At 43.2% G+C, this 13,371-nt stretch overlaps 1 protein-coding gene and 2 non-coding genes across 3 annotated transcripts; all 3 read right to left on the bottom strand.

Moving 5' to 3' along the window:
* Nucleotides 1–3,997: 3,997 nt before the first annotated feature.
* On the bottom strand, nucleotides 3,998–13,293 carry LOC116985651. Its single transcript, XM_033040519.1, has 5 exons — nucleotides 13,222–13,293; nucleotides 8,297–8,759; nucleotides 6,930–7,041; nucleotides 5,375–5,426; nucleotides 3,998–4,321 (listed from the first exon to the last, which is right to left on the bottom strand). Coding segments are annotated over exons 2-5 (627 nt in total). The 5' UTR covers nucleotide 8,759; nucleotides 13,222–13,293; the 3' UTR covers nucleotides 3,998–4,320.
* Nucleotides 4,394–4,473, bottom strand: LOC116986040. The gene has a single exon (XR_004415395.1). It is a non-coding gene; the product is annotated as a small nucleolar RNA SNORD60 (small nucleolar RNA).
* Nucleotides 5,500–5,587, bottom strand: LOC116986041. The gene has a single exon (XR_004415396.1). It is a non-coding gene; the product is annotated as a small nucleolar RNA SNORD60 (small nucleolar RNA).
* Nucleotides 13,294–13,371: the final 78 nt, after the last annotated feature.

The following is a 13,371-nucleotide window of genomic DNA, read 5'->3' as shown; positions in this document are numbered from 1 at the left end:
GGGATGGGTTGCACCTTTACTGGAGGGGTATTGATATCCTTGCACACAGGTTTGCTAGTGCCACACCAATGATGCCAACTAGAATGGGTGAGTGGGGGTGGTGGGGGCAAGGGCAAGATCTTATACAGAACTGAGTCAAGTGAGAGGTTAGAAGTTGTTATGGAGGGTGATGAAAGTAGAGGACAGAATAGGCAGGAAGTGAGGAAGAAATGATAATTTTATATTGCACCGACAGGTAGGGCAGATTAACAGGGCCTGGATAGGTATGTGCGACTGGGACATTGTAGCCAGGTTAAGAGAGGGGCAGGACTGGCAGCTCAATGTTCTGGGGTACAGGTGCTTCAGCGGAGACGGGGGTGAGGGTAAAATAGGAGGGCGGATTGCGTTATCGGTTAAGAAGGATATCACGGCAGTGGTCAAAGGGGACACTACAGATGATTTGGGTGGAGCTGAGGAACAAGAAAGGGATGGTAGACAAAAATGCTGGAGAAACTCAGCGGGTGAGGCAGCATCTATGGAGCAAAGGAATAGCCATTGATATTCCTTCGCTCCATAGATGCTATTCCTTCTCTCCATAGATGCTGCCTCATCTGCTGAGTTTCTCCAGCATTTTTGTCTACCTTCGATTTTTCTAGCATCTGCAGTTCCTTCTTAAACAAGAAAGGTGTACTACAGGCCCCCAAATGATCAACGCGAATTAGAATGTGCAGGAGATTGCAGGTCTAATAAGGTTGTCAAAGTAGGGGAATGTTATTGACTTTCCAATATTGACTGGAAATATCATAGTGCAAAGGTTTAGACCATCTACTGCATCTGTTGTTACCGGTGTGGCCTCCTTTACACCAGCAAGACTAAGTGTAGACTCGGCCACCATTTCGCTGAACACTTGCGCTCGGTCCACCGAGGCTTACTGGACCGGTTGCTAACCACTTTAACTTCACTTTCTAATTCCAAACTGAACTTGGTATCCTGAGCCTCGTCCATTGTCAGAGTGAGGCCACGTGCAAAGTGGAGGAAGAGCACCTCGTATTCTGCTTGCGTAGCTTACAACACAAGTATGGCACTCAATTCTCCAATTTTAAGTAACTAATCAACTTCTCACCCCACCCCCTCACCTGGACTCTCGCCCATTACTCTTCCATTTACATTATTTCCTCTGGTTTCACAAGTCTTCTATCCTTGTCTCTCACCTTTTTTTAATCTCTGGTCTTTGTCCTAACTTCTGCCAATCCAAACCCCTCCTCGCCTGTCACTTTTCATCCTCTCTTCCAGCTTTCATTTCCCCCCCCCTCCCAGCCACTCCACAAAACATCACCTACCCGTGGCAGTACGGTGGCATCGTGGTAGTCGCTGCCTCACAGCGTCAGACATGGGTTCGATCCTAACTAAGGGCGCTGTCTGTATGGAGTTTGTACGTTCTCCCTGTGTGCTTAGGATCCCTCCCATTCTCCAAATACATACAGGTTTGAATGAATAAGTTTATTGGCCAAGTATTCACATACAAGGAATTTGCCATGGTGCTCTGCCCGCAAGTGAGTTAGGAATGACACATAAAACATTAATAATAAAACATCGATTAAACATGTGAATTAAATAAAATGCCAGAGCAAAAAGAGGCTGCAGATTTTTGGTTATTCAGTCGAGCTACTTCTCGTGGGGAAAAAAGCTGCTTTTATGTCTGGCTGTGGCAGCTGTGACAGCCCAGTCGCCTTCCAGAGGGAAGTGGTTCAAAGAGGGGTCGGAGATTATCTTATCCACTCGCTTCCTGGCCCTTGCAGTGTGCAGTTTGTAAATGGAGGGAAGGTTGCAGTCAATAACCTGCTAGGTTTGTATGTTGATTGACTTCAGTAAAAATTATAAACTGTCCCTAGTGTGTAGGATATTGCTAGTGTATGGGGATCGCTGGTCGTTGTGGACTGACTGAAGGGGCTGTTTCCACTCTATCTCTAAACTAAAAAGAGATGCTGTCTGACCCATTCAGTTACTGCAGCAGTTTTTTGTAAACTTTTTTGTAAAGGATTTTGTAACATCCTTGTTTTTGCATGTTAGATGGTGAGGATGGTGTTACTGGCCACCTGTTTATTGAGGCAGTGACTCGTGTAGATCCCTCCCATGGTAGGCATGAATATGGAGTTGGAGTGCCCTCTGCTGTTGTTTGTAGTGAAGCACCTTTAGCATCTGATCCATACTATACTCCCATCTAACCAGGAAAACCAGCACTAATGCTGTTGCTTTAGACACAAAGGTTGGAGTAATGCAGCGGGTCAGGCAACTTTTCTGGAGAAAAGGAAAACATTTTTGGGGCAATACTCTTCCTATCTCTGGAGAACACGGATGGATGACATTTCAGGTTGGGACCCTTCCTCAGACTGAAAGACAGAGGGGAAACTAGGTTCGGGAAGGTAGAGAACAAAGTGGAGATTTGGGAAAGGTGGAGCCCACAATAGTTCATTGTTGGTAGGGGACAAGGTGATAAGGATTACAAATGGTGAAATTTGCAAGATGACTAGAGTGGGGGAGACTGAGGGAATGCAAGGGTTACTTGAAGTTAGAAAAATCTGGTCACCCCACTGGGTTGTAAGCTACCCAAGCGAAATATGTGTTGCTCCAATGTGCACCCTGGAACACAATCACTATTTTGCTAAAGGCGAGTGTCTTTAATTGCACTATAGACTTTGCAATTAGTTATTCAATTATTTATTTTCTGTGTATTGTTTTTTTGGGCTTGTTAAGATGGGTAATTAGATTGAAGGTTCTAGATCCTGTCTTCTATCTATGTTCTCCAGAGATGTTGCCCAACCTGTTGAGTTACTCCAGCACTTTGTCCTCCGAAGAATTTCATTGTTCTGTTGTTGGCACATATGACAATACCCTCTTGAATTGCTGGAAGCACCAGCCAGATAAAATACCCACAGGTCAATCTTTGGATTGGATTTTTTAAACATCTAAAAACAATAAACATTAGGGTGGGAGGTTGTAACTCTATTGCACAGGGCATAACTTAAATGGTCCATTTATCACATGTACCAAGGTACAGTATATGTTTAAATACATGATGCATAGAAACATCCCAGAGTCTACATGCAATAGTTGCCAGGTTTGGGCACCAGCCATTTCAATCTCAACTGAAGCAGTCTCCTCCATCCAAGTGGCACCTCGCCTGGGCAGCTTCAACCTTCGTACCCTGAGAGGGTGCCGAAGACAAGACCCCTGGCTCCTCCTTTTTGGCCTACGTGCCTGGACATGACATTTCGGATAAGGACCCTTTAGACTCTTGTGAAGCTTCCTGTTGAGCTAGTTAAATTGCAAATTATACACAAGATGTCAGTAAATTGTGAGACTAGTTAATTCAGGAAAGCATTATTAAATTAGATTATGGTGGAGCCAACACTGGGGCTGAATAGCTTCACTTTTTGAATTCTAGTTTATTGTCATGTATACCATGGTAGTGGAAAACTTGTGTGCAAACAAATCAGTGGAAAAGATCAATACATAATCACAATTGGACCATCCAATGTAGATAAATGGAATGTGAAAAACTTTCATGCTTCTATTCTTAACAATTTAAGTGCATACAGTTTTCATTGGGTGCTCCAGTTTATTCCCAAAGATGGGTTGGAAGATTAATTGCCTCAACATGTGTAATAACAGAATTGAAGGTCAGCATGGATTTGGTAGACTGTTTCTGTGCTGTATCTTGAAATCAGGCATTAAGTGTACCTTTGAGTGAAATTCTGAGGGTAACATCAAATTAAACCAGAGCCCTAAAGGCAAGACGACACTTTTATAGAGGCAGAAATTATTTCATAAATCTCAATAGGTCAACTATTAATTGGACTACAATTATTGAAATTAACTTACAGAAGCTGCAATGGTCAATAAATACAAGGCAGGAGATAATTTACATTGAGAAGACTGACTGGCATGTTTCTTCCCTGTGCTGTCTGAAATGGTAGATAACAGTACTAAACAAAAGCAGCGTACGCAGGCAAGGCTAAACAGTAAATTAGACCAGATTTTCTTTAATGTCAAGTACAAAAATCAAACGTGTTGAACAGTTTAACAGATTCTTGATTAGTACGGGTTATGGGGAGAAGACGGGAGAATGGGGTTGAGGAATGGTAGATCAGCTATGCTTGATGGGCTGGCTGAATGGCCCAATTCTGCTCCTAATGACATATGAACAAACCACCAGTTGGCTGTACCAAAACACACTGGAAGAACTCAGCAAGTCACACACCGGAATGAACAGGCGATGTTTCGGGTCGGGGCCCTTCTTCAAACTTGCTGTACCAAATTTCGGAGATCACCCAAGCAACATCTGCAATAGTAAAAGTGTCAATCAGGTCGGTGCCATCACATTCTCAATTCAAACAGCAGATAAAAGATGCAAGAGCCTCAGCCAGATAGTATAATCAAGTATTGCTTATGCAACTCATTTGAGGTGTCAGAAGGAAAGGCTCATCATGGGCTCAGGAGCTATGCAATAGTCAACATTGACTAATTAAATATAAAATGTTGCAGATTCCTGGACTAATGCAACAAGAGACACGTCAAATACAATAGGCACCTCAAGCGCACACATGCAGCAATGGTTCAACAGTGCTTTATTGTCACGTGCAAAACAGTGAAATTATTTTCTAAGGCCGCTGCAATTTCTAAAGTCAGGCTGCTGCACGCCCTCTAGCTGTCACCTCCATCTGGATGTTTCAGCGAACTGACATCCCTCCCCCAGTGTAGAAAATGGGATTAAATGAAACTAATGTGAATGAGTGATCAATGATCGGCATTGACTCAGTGGGCTGAAGAGTGTCTCCAAAATACGATGTACAACATATCGGCCATCAATATATTCAGTTACAACCACAATGGAGACAATCTTCAACTGGCCTTTACTGAACTTTAACTTGCACTAAACGTTATTCACTTTATCGTGTATCTGTACATGGATGATTCCATTGCAATCATGTAGTTCCGGTTCGAGATAGTACAGAAACGGACCCTACAGTCCACTCCGACCAGCAATCACTCCGTTCACTAACACTATCCAACACACTAGGGACAATTGGTAGTCTATACCAAAGCCAATTAACCTGTACGTCTTAAGAGTGCGGGAGGAAACCAGAGGACCCGGGCAAAACCCATGCAGTTACAGAGAGAATGTAGACAGCTCTGCGCCACCGTTCTGCCATATTGATGAGCAGAGAGGGAATTGCAAGGATACAAGGAGAGTGAAGATAGGAATGAAGGGAGTCTACATTTCTTAATGAAGGATTCCCAACCTGAAACATTCAACTATTCTCCACAGATGCTGCCAGTCTCTAAACTTTCATCATTAAACCGATTTAAAATCGTCCAACTACCAAATACTTACCAGTTTATCAAATGTTGCTCACGTGGTGGCCTGTCTCGTTGGCAATGGCAACCTGAAATTACATACCTGTGTCAGCAGCAGTGAATCAGCAACAATGAAGCAGTGAATCAGCCCATTTTAAAGCAGAGCCTCAGCCACAAGTGTGTAATCAAGCATTGCTAAATGCAACACTTTCAGTGGAGATGTCAGAAATAGAATGTCTCATCATAGGCTCAATACTCCTAAACTGCACCCCCCCCACATCATCTGTTCCTTGAATTTTGGTGTGGCAGTTGCTGCATTACATAGGGTGTCGTATATTCGTTTAGTTAGATACAGCAAGGAAACACGCCCTTGGGGTTCACCAAGTCCGCACCAACAGCGATTACCCTGTACACTATCGTACACACTGAGGACAATTTACAACTTTACCAAAGCCAATTAACTCATGTGGGAGGAAACTGGAGCACCCGTAGTCAGGATTGAACCAGTGTCTCTGGCCAAACTGAAATGCAAGATAATTAAACAACATTTTGGGATGTCTAAAAAGAGCAAGACCTACACAGTGAATGGTAGGCCTCTGGAGAGTGCAGAAGAACAGAGGGATCTAGGAGTGCAGGTGCATGGGTCCCTGAAGGTCAAGTCGCAGGTAGATAAGGTGGTCAAAAGGCTTTTGGCACATTGGCCTTCACCAGTCAGAGTATGGAGTATAGAAGTTGGGAGGTTATGATGCAGTTGTACAAGACATTGGCGAGAACGCATTTAGAGTATTGTGTTCAGTCCATGTTATAGGAAAATTGTCAAGCTGGAAAGGGTTCAGAGAAGATTTACGAGGATGTTGTCAGGACTAGAGCAGGGGCTCTCAACCTTTTTCGCCCATTTAACCCAGCAACTTTAAAAGCACATAACAATGTTATTTCATTTATTTATGATCAACTAATGATGAACAGATAACGGCATCCCAGAAGCAAAGTCGGTCAATGAGAAAAAATGTACAAACCCAGAATCAACAAATTTACTCCTTGGACTAGAAGGTCAGAGCTAAAGGGAATGGTTGAGTAGACTGGGTCTCTATTCTTTGGAGCACGGAAGAGGGGATACAGAGGTGTATAAAATCATGAGAGGAACAGAACGGGTAGATGCACATAATCTCTTGCCCAGAGTAGGGGAATCAACGACTAGATAACATGGGAAAGAGATTTAATAGAAATGCAAGGGGTAACTTTTTCACACAAAGGGTGGTGGGTCTATGGAACAAGCTGCCAGAGCTGAAACTATCCCAACATTTAAGAAGCAGTTACAGGTACATGAACAGGACAAGTTTGGAGGGATAGGGACCAAACACAGGCAGGTGGGACTAGTGTAGCTGGGACATGTTGGTCGTGTGGGCAAGTTGGGCCGGTTTCCACGCTGTACCACTCTATGACTCAACATGTCAAATTAAATCTGTGATTATCCAAGAACCACGATTGGCAGACAAGCAATCTTAATTTGGCCAATTTAGTTTTGTTGTAACACCCCTGGCACAAGCACATTACCCCTAGATACACACTAATTTAGAATTGTAGAAACTTACAGCATATGAAGAAATCAGGCACCAACTCTAGCCTGTTTATCAGGCTAATTTGCAGGCATATAACACACATCTTCCAGCCCATCTCTGTAAAGTCATCACCCTTTGAGGATACCTGAAATGGTAAAATGTTACGGTTAAATTATTTGAACTATTGTTCCTCATGAGAATGTCCCACATACACGTTCTAGAGATCTACTATGGGAAAAATGTTTGCCGCAATCTTTTAGAGAATTTAATTTTTCCTCTTTTTCCAGGTTGGCCATTGCATTCAGTCATATCCATCGCATTTTTATGATGAGCAACACTGTAAAATAACTGATTTAAGAAAATCAATTTTTTGTCCCAGACTTTCAAATTAGAGTATCTTCTTCAAATAAACCCCCAAAAAAGTACTTTTTCAGTCTAATGCATTGATTTTAAACCTTTGTATCAGTTTACACACGAAAACAGTGGTGATTTTCAGCAAAAATGGTAACCGTCACGTAACTTTTCACCAACTTCCTCAAACAATATTCACTTCAGATGAATAGGCAGAATCAGTGTTATCAATTACAATAAATAATTACGGGCAATGTTGTATTATTTTATATTACGAGCATAAAATACGTGACGGATATGACTCAGCGTGATGGGAATGCCACGTGATGGCGATGACTGAAACTATCTTCAGGCTCCAACAGTTTGTTAAAGGCCGAGTACAGGAAGCAACATATGAACGGGGATTAGTGTTCCCTCAACACTTTGGATCTCCTCCGAGTACTTACAGCCATAATTTTCAGAGAAGTCGGTGTGCCCTACAACAGACTTTCCATCCAGATTAGCCTTCAACTTTCTAAGCTCTGCATACTTATGGAAAATGTTGAAGCGATATGTTGTATAGGGGTGTTTCAGCTCAGCTTCATATTTCCCAGTGAGGACTGGAGAGAGGAAGTTTAAAAGTCTCTTTCAGTTACATTGGTTGATTTTCCATCACCAAACCACTTTTCCTTTGTTACCCACTGCTGATGTTTCACACTAGCCATACACATACATGCTTTGTTTTGGACGTGGCAAACGGCTGACTTCATTGATTCAACAGTAGTCGTTACTCTTTCCGCAGCTAGTTTCTTATTCATACGGTTCATGTTGGCACATCTCTTACACATGCAAGTAGGTCGCTGATTGTTGGTTTCACTACCCACCAGGGCCTCATCTTATAGAACATAGAGCAATGCATTGTCACAATTGGATTTTCTCACAGGAACTTTGCATGAAGAACTGTCAAGTGGTCATTTAACAGCTGTTTCTGCTTCTATCTTGTTTCTCGTGATCATGTCTAATGCCTGGTATTAGTGGCTGGCGTCTTCAAGTTTAAAGAAGCCAGTTACCATCTGCATTGATTCATCCTTCATCCTGTCCCTCTCAAGCAACTGTTCTTTCACCCTGTTGTATCTCGTCTTCCACCTCTCCGCCAGTCTTTTTTGTTCCTCTAATTGTTTCTTCATGGCTTCTAGTTGTCTATCGACTAGATCTTTCTTGACCTTCATACAGCCTCTTTTGGTCCTCTGATCAACTGGTCGTCGTGGAATTGGTGGACGCAGATTTGCAGCATTTCGAATCACTGGTGGACTGTCTGGAAGCTGGACACAGCGACGAGCACGGTATTGCTTTGAACTTGTGCGCCAAATTCTTCTTATTTTTCTCTGTTCCCGCTCACGTCTCTCTGCAATTGGAGCATAGGTAGCTTTCTTGCGATTCCGCTCTTTTTCCAAATACTGCGCTTTCAGCACTGGGTCATTCTTCTGACGATCACGATATCTCTTGGCACGTTCTGCTGGTGTACGAGGCATTCTGTAATATATCAAAATTGCAAACTTACTTTAATAACTTGCTAGAATTAAATGAACAAGACTTGGCACAAGTCTAGGCACTCAAACTTGAGTACTTGGTAGAATATTAATCCAAATGTCATTCCCTTTTCACCAAATTAATCTTCGGTTATGGTGGAGAACATGAAGAATGTTTACTAAAATTCAGAATGTTTGTATGGAAATGCGACTTGGTCCAAGTCTTTTGGCCTTTTTTGTTTCAGCAATGCATACATAAAAATTGACTAAACACTGGTTGGCTTTAAAACAAATAAACAAAAAAAAGATGCCTGGTCTGGTTCTGACCAAACTAAAGGAATTATAAGAACAAACTTTAATGAATACTAAACAAAACATGGACTAAATTATACAAACATGATTGAGAGTCCTATCAGTTTCACTGCTTGTCATATCCATTACACGGGATATCAGGGGTAATGTGACGGAGATGAGCGCCACTGACATGATGGCCCAAACCTTTAGCCCAGCATGGGCTCGCTGGAAGGCGATGCCCGTGACAGTGTACAAGATACATTTATTTGCCACATGTAGAAATTGGTACAGTGAAATGTGCGGTCGAGGGAAGGCTCCAAAATTCAGTCATCCCCCTCTGTTGTCTGGGGGCTCCCGAACCCCCCCCGCTGACCAGGGAGTGGTGCTCGGGTTCAGAACAAAAATACTACAGCATTTGGTTCAGAGCGCTCAATCACCCTCCACAATTATTTACAGCGCAAAAAAAATGACGTTCGGCAGTTTTTAAACAGATAAGTACACGTTTCGTGTGTTAACAGTGCTTGCCAGAGGCTGCCATGTCCTCCAGAAGGATTGAGCAGCTCCGTGCGCAACGCCCTTTGACCTTACATGCAACCTCCCTATAGATGGCACTACATGGTTGGCAACGGTATGACTCAAATCGGTTGGACAAGAATTTTTCGAAAAAAACAGTAAGATCTATAATTTTATCAAGAGGCATACTTTGAAGGGTGAAAAAGATTTGTGAATAATACCTCGCATTTAAGTGTATTTTCATGATAGATCCCCCATCAAATAAATATGACTGGAATTTTTACGTGTATAACACTTTATTCCTCTAGGGTTTTATCTTTATTATCAGGATTATGTTTATTAACACTATAGAAAAAGAAATAGCACAAGATAATGGATTTTCCGTCTATACGGCATTAAAGTATCGGGACACAAAAATAGACACATTGAAGAATCCCGATACATACATACTTTGCACTAAAGCTTTATCCTGTATCTGTACACTGAATGGCTTGAGTAGTCTTTCCACCGGCTGGTTTTCATGCAACAAAAGCTTTTCACTGTACCTCGGTACACGTGACAATAAACATTAAAGGGGCTGTCCCACTGTACGAGCTAATTCAAGAGCTCCCGAGTTTAAAAAAAATCAAACTCGGGGTAAGCACGTAGAATGTATGTAGCGGCTACGTTGGGTCTCGGGACGTCTCTTAGCGGCTCGTAACGCTAACGACAGGTACTCGGAAACGTGGAAAGCTCGTGAAGATTTTCTCAACATGTTGAAAAATGTCCACGAGAGCCCTGAGTAGTTACAAGCGGCTATTACCGTAATTCTCCTAGTTCGAATCAGGGAAAACTCAGAACTCTTGAATTAGCTCGTACAGTGGGACAGCCGCTTAACTAATTAACAAACACACATTGAACAGTTGTTCGTTTTTCATATTATGGCGTTAACAAAGCACTAGACTTACATATCTGCTGTGCCACGATCCGTAAGAATTTAATTGATCTGTATCGGGATATATGACAATAAAACGCCTTGACTATTATGCTGTTGAAAGAAATCTGACTATCGGATGGCAGCATGGCTTACAGATTTAGTTGGGGCAGTGCTGACCCCCTGTGGTAAACTGTCATGTTCAAAAGTTGTCAGAATTCAATAGCATTATAAACAGGCCTCCCTCGCCCACACCTATCTATGCTGAACCCATCTCCCTTCACCTTTCCTACCCAAACACAAACAGTTGCACCTCAAACATGACCTATCCATTCCCTCCAGACGCTCCCTGGCAGGCCGAGTTCACCCAGCACTTGGGGTTTAAATTTTGTATCTGCCTCAACTACCGCCTCTGGCAGCCTGTCCCACATAATTATCACCTTATCAAACTTAACCCATGAATCTCCATAAAATTCTCCCCTCACCTTAAACCTGTGGTTCTAGATCTTCTTGCCCTGGTCAAGACCAACCATCTACCCTACCTCTGACCATCAATTTTTATAAACCACCAGTCAGATTTAAGCCTTCTACAATGAGAATAACCTACCCTATCCAATCTCCTCATATCTATTGCTGCCCATTCCAGGCAACATCCTGCAACACCTCTTCTTTGCTGAAACACTTAAACATTCTCCCTGTATTTAACACAACAATGCACCAATCCCCACACCATCTTAGTGGCGGAATGGGTCTAAAAATACTGGTTGCCACGAGACAAAGGGGGCCCACCCACAACTACAATGCTATCATTTAATTTTCGAGGTCACAACCCGTGCTGTTGTCACGCAACACCTACTGGAGTACAAGCGGTGAACATCAGCGGTAAGCACTTACTATGGCTGCCAGTATAGCGGGGGAGTCCCAGCATCTGGACTCCACATTGGGGGGGGGGGGGGGGGGGGAAGGAGTCAGGCTGCCGGTACAGTGCGGTCAGTGGTTCTGGGTGGATGGAGGGACCAGACTGTCCCCAACTTCGCTGCAACTGACAGGGACATTGCCAGGTTTTCGTCCCCGTGTGGACGCTGCCCAGAGCCGCGGCCCCCGTGTGTGGACGCTGCCGACCCGCAGCCCGTGACAGTGCTGCCGCACGGGGAGACGGGTGGTCGTGGCCGGACAGTGCTGACCCCAGGGGAAGAGTGGGGGCTGTTCCGAGGGATGCGCTCCTTCGGCCGCTTACACCTTGGTGCTCGGGTTCAGAGCAAAGATACTACAGCATTTGGTTCAGAACGCTCAGTCACCCTCCACAATTATTTACAGTGCAAAAATCGACCATTTCAGCAGTTTTTAAATAGGTGTGAAAGTACGCGTTTCGTGTGTTAACGCCCTTTGACCCAATTACCTTATATGCAATCCCCCCCCCCCCCCCAGTCAGGATCAAACACGAGTCTCTGGTGCTGCAAGGCAACAATTCTACCACTGTGCCACACACCATGCTCTATCAAAAGACAGAATGCTGGAGTAGGGCATCTCAGAACCCTTCTTCAGACTTCCCCCCCCCAGTACCAAAGATACACAAAATGCTGGAGTCGTGAGGCAGCATCTCTAGAGTAAACTAATAGGTGACCTATGGCTGCATCTATCTTAGGTAACCTTTCAGGTTGGGCCCAGATGGTGTTGGTTGTGGGAGGGAAAGAAAAAGACCAGGACAAACCAAGCCAGCAACAAATGTTCCCCAAACTAACTGAATTGTTCTCACCAAATAGCAAATGGTTCTAACCTACCATCTACCTCATTGGAAACATCAGGCTATCTTGAATAAGACTGTTTCCTGCACTAAACGTTATACCCTTATCCTATATCTATACACACTATGGATGGTTTCTTCATGTATATATGTAATATTTTCGCTGATAGGGTAATATGCACACGACAATAACGATTTTTATCAGAGGACAGTAATATCTGCCACGAGCTGCCCAAGATGGAAGCAGAAACAATAACAAAATACAAGGAGCGAGATAAATAAAGACAAATGGGGTCGTTGTATGAAGGCCAGCAGGGAGGAGGTGGGCCGAAAGGGGCGCTTTGTTATAGGATGCAATAAACCCACGTCTAATGAAATGAGCCATGTGGCGCCGGCCTGCAATCAGGGCAAGGCCCAACTCTCGGCGGAGAACTTTCTTTAAAGAATAATCAAAATTACATTTTGCTGCAACTATGTAAGGAACGCCATTACCGAGAGTGAAGCTAGTAACACACATGGTTTATTACATTTTTTCACCCGCGACTAACCCCGTGCATATTTATTTCCCAAGATACACTTTATATATACGTGATAAGATGTATACAAAACAAAAAACGTGCAAAACTATTAACACATTCTCAGTGTCAATATATTAAATACTACCAAATTTTAACCACGCACACAATTATATATTTTAAAATTATCGGATACAAAACATAGAAAACAAAAAACGTACCAATTTAAAAAAGCAAAAATGCACTTATTATTCACAAAAAGTATAAGTGCAAAACAAAAGACGTGTAAAAAGTATTTCTATTTTAGATTCGAAATAAACTTTATTCAGGATAAAGCATTTATACAAAACTTCCGCTTGCTGGATTTCTAATAAAGCATATGTACAACATTTCCTATTATTTTACTTCCCCCCCCCCCCAAATTTAACAAGAATTTCGCTCAAAAACGATCTTTTATTCAGAATAAAGAGTGACCTACACAACCAACCTCTCACCACACCGTCTCTCTCCAAAAGGACGCTCGACCTTCCTCGTCCGGCAAAGGCGCCGTCGCCAACAGCCAAACGCCGCGTCTGCCGCGTGCCCATTGGAGGGACCTGTAACTAACGTCCGAGGTGGCCAATCAGCATCAGATGCC

The sequence above is a fragment of the Amblyraja radiata genome, chromosome 22 (genome assembly GCF_010909765.2).
Source record: "Amblyraja radiata isolate CabotCenter1 chromosome 22, sAmbRad1.1.pri, whole genome shotgun sequence".
Lineage (NCBI taxonomy): Eukaryota > Metazoa > Chordata > Chondrichthyes > Rajiformes > Rajidae > Amblyraja > Amblyraja radiata.
The sequence above is the reverse complement of the archived record's forward strand: the minus strand, read 5'-3'. Positions and strand labels throughout refer to the sequence as shown.

Bases quoted from the DNA above. Each gene is read 5' to 3' on its own strand.
- LOC116985651 (XM_033040519.1), bottom strand. From the start codon at position 8,758: ATGCCTCGTACACCAGCAGAACGTGCCAAGAGATATCGTGATCGTCAG. The intron at 7,042-8,296 runs GTAACTGGCTTC...TTACCATTTCAG, and splicing joins AGGATGAATCAATGCAGATG to GTATCCTCAAAGGGTGATGA. The intron at 5,427-6,929 runs GTAAGTTTCTAC...ATGTAATTTCAG, and splicing joins GCCTGATTTCTTCATATGCT to GTTGCCATTGCCAACGAGAC.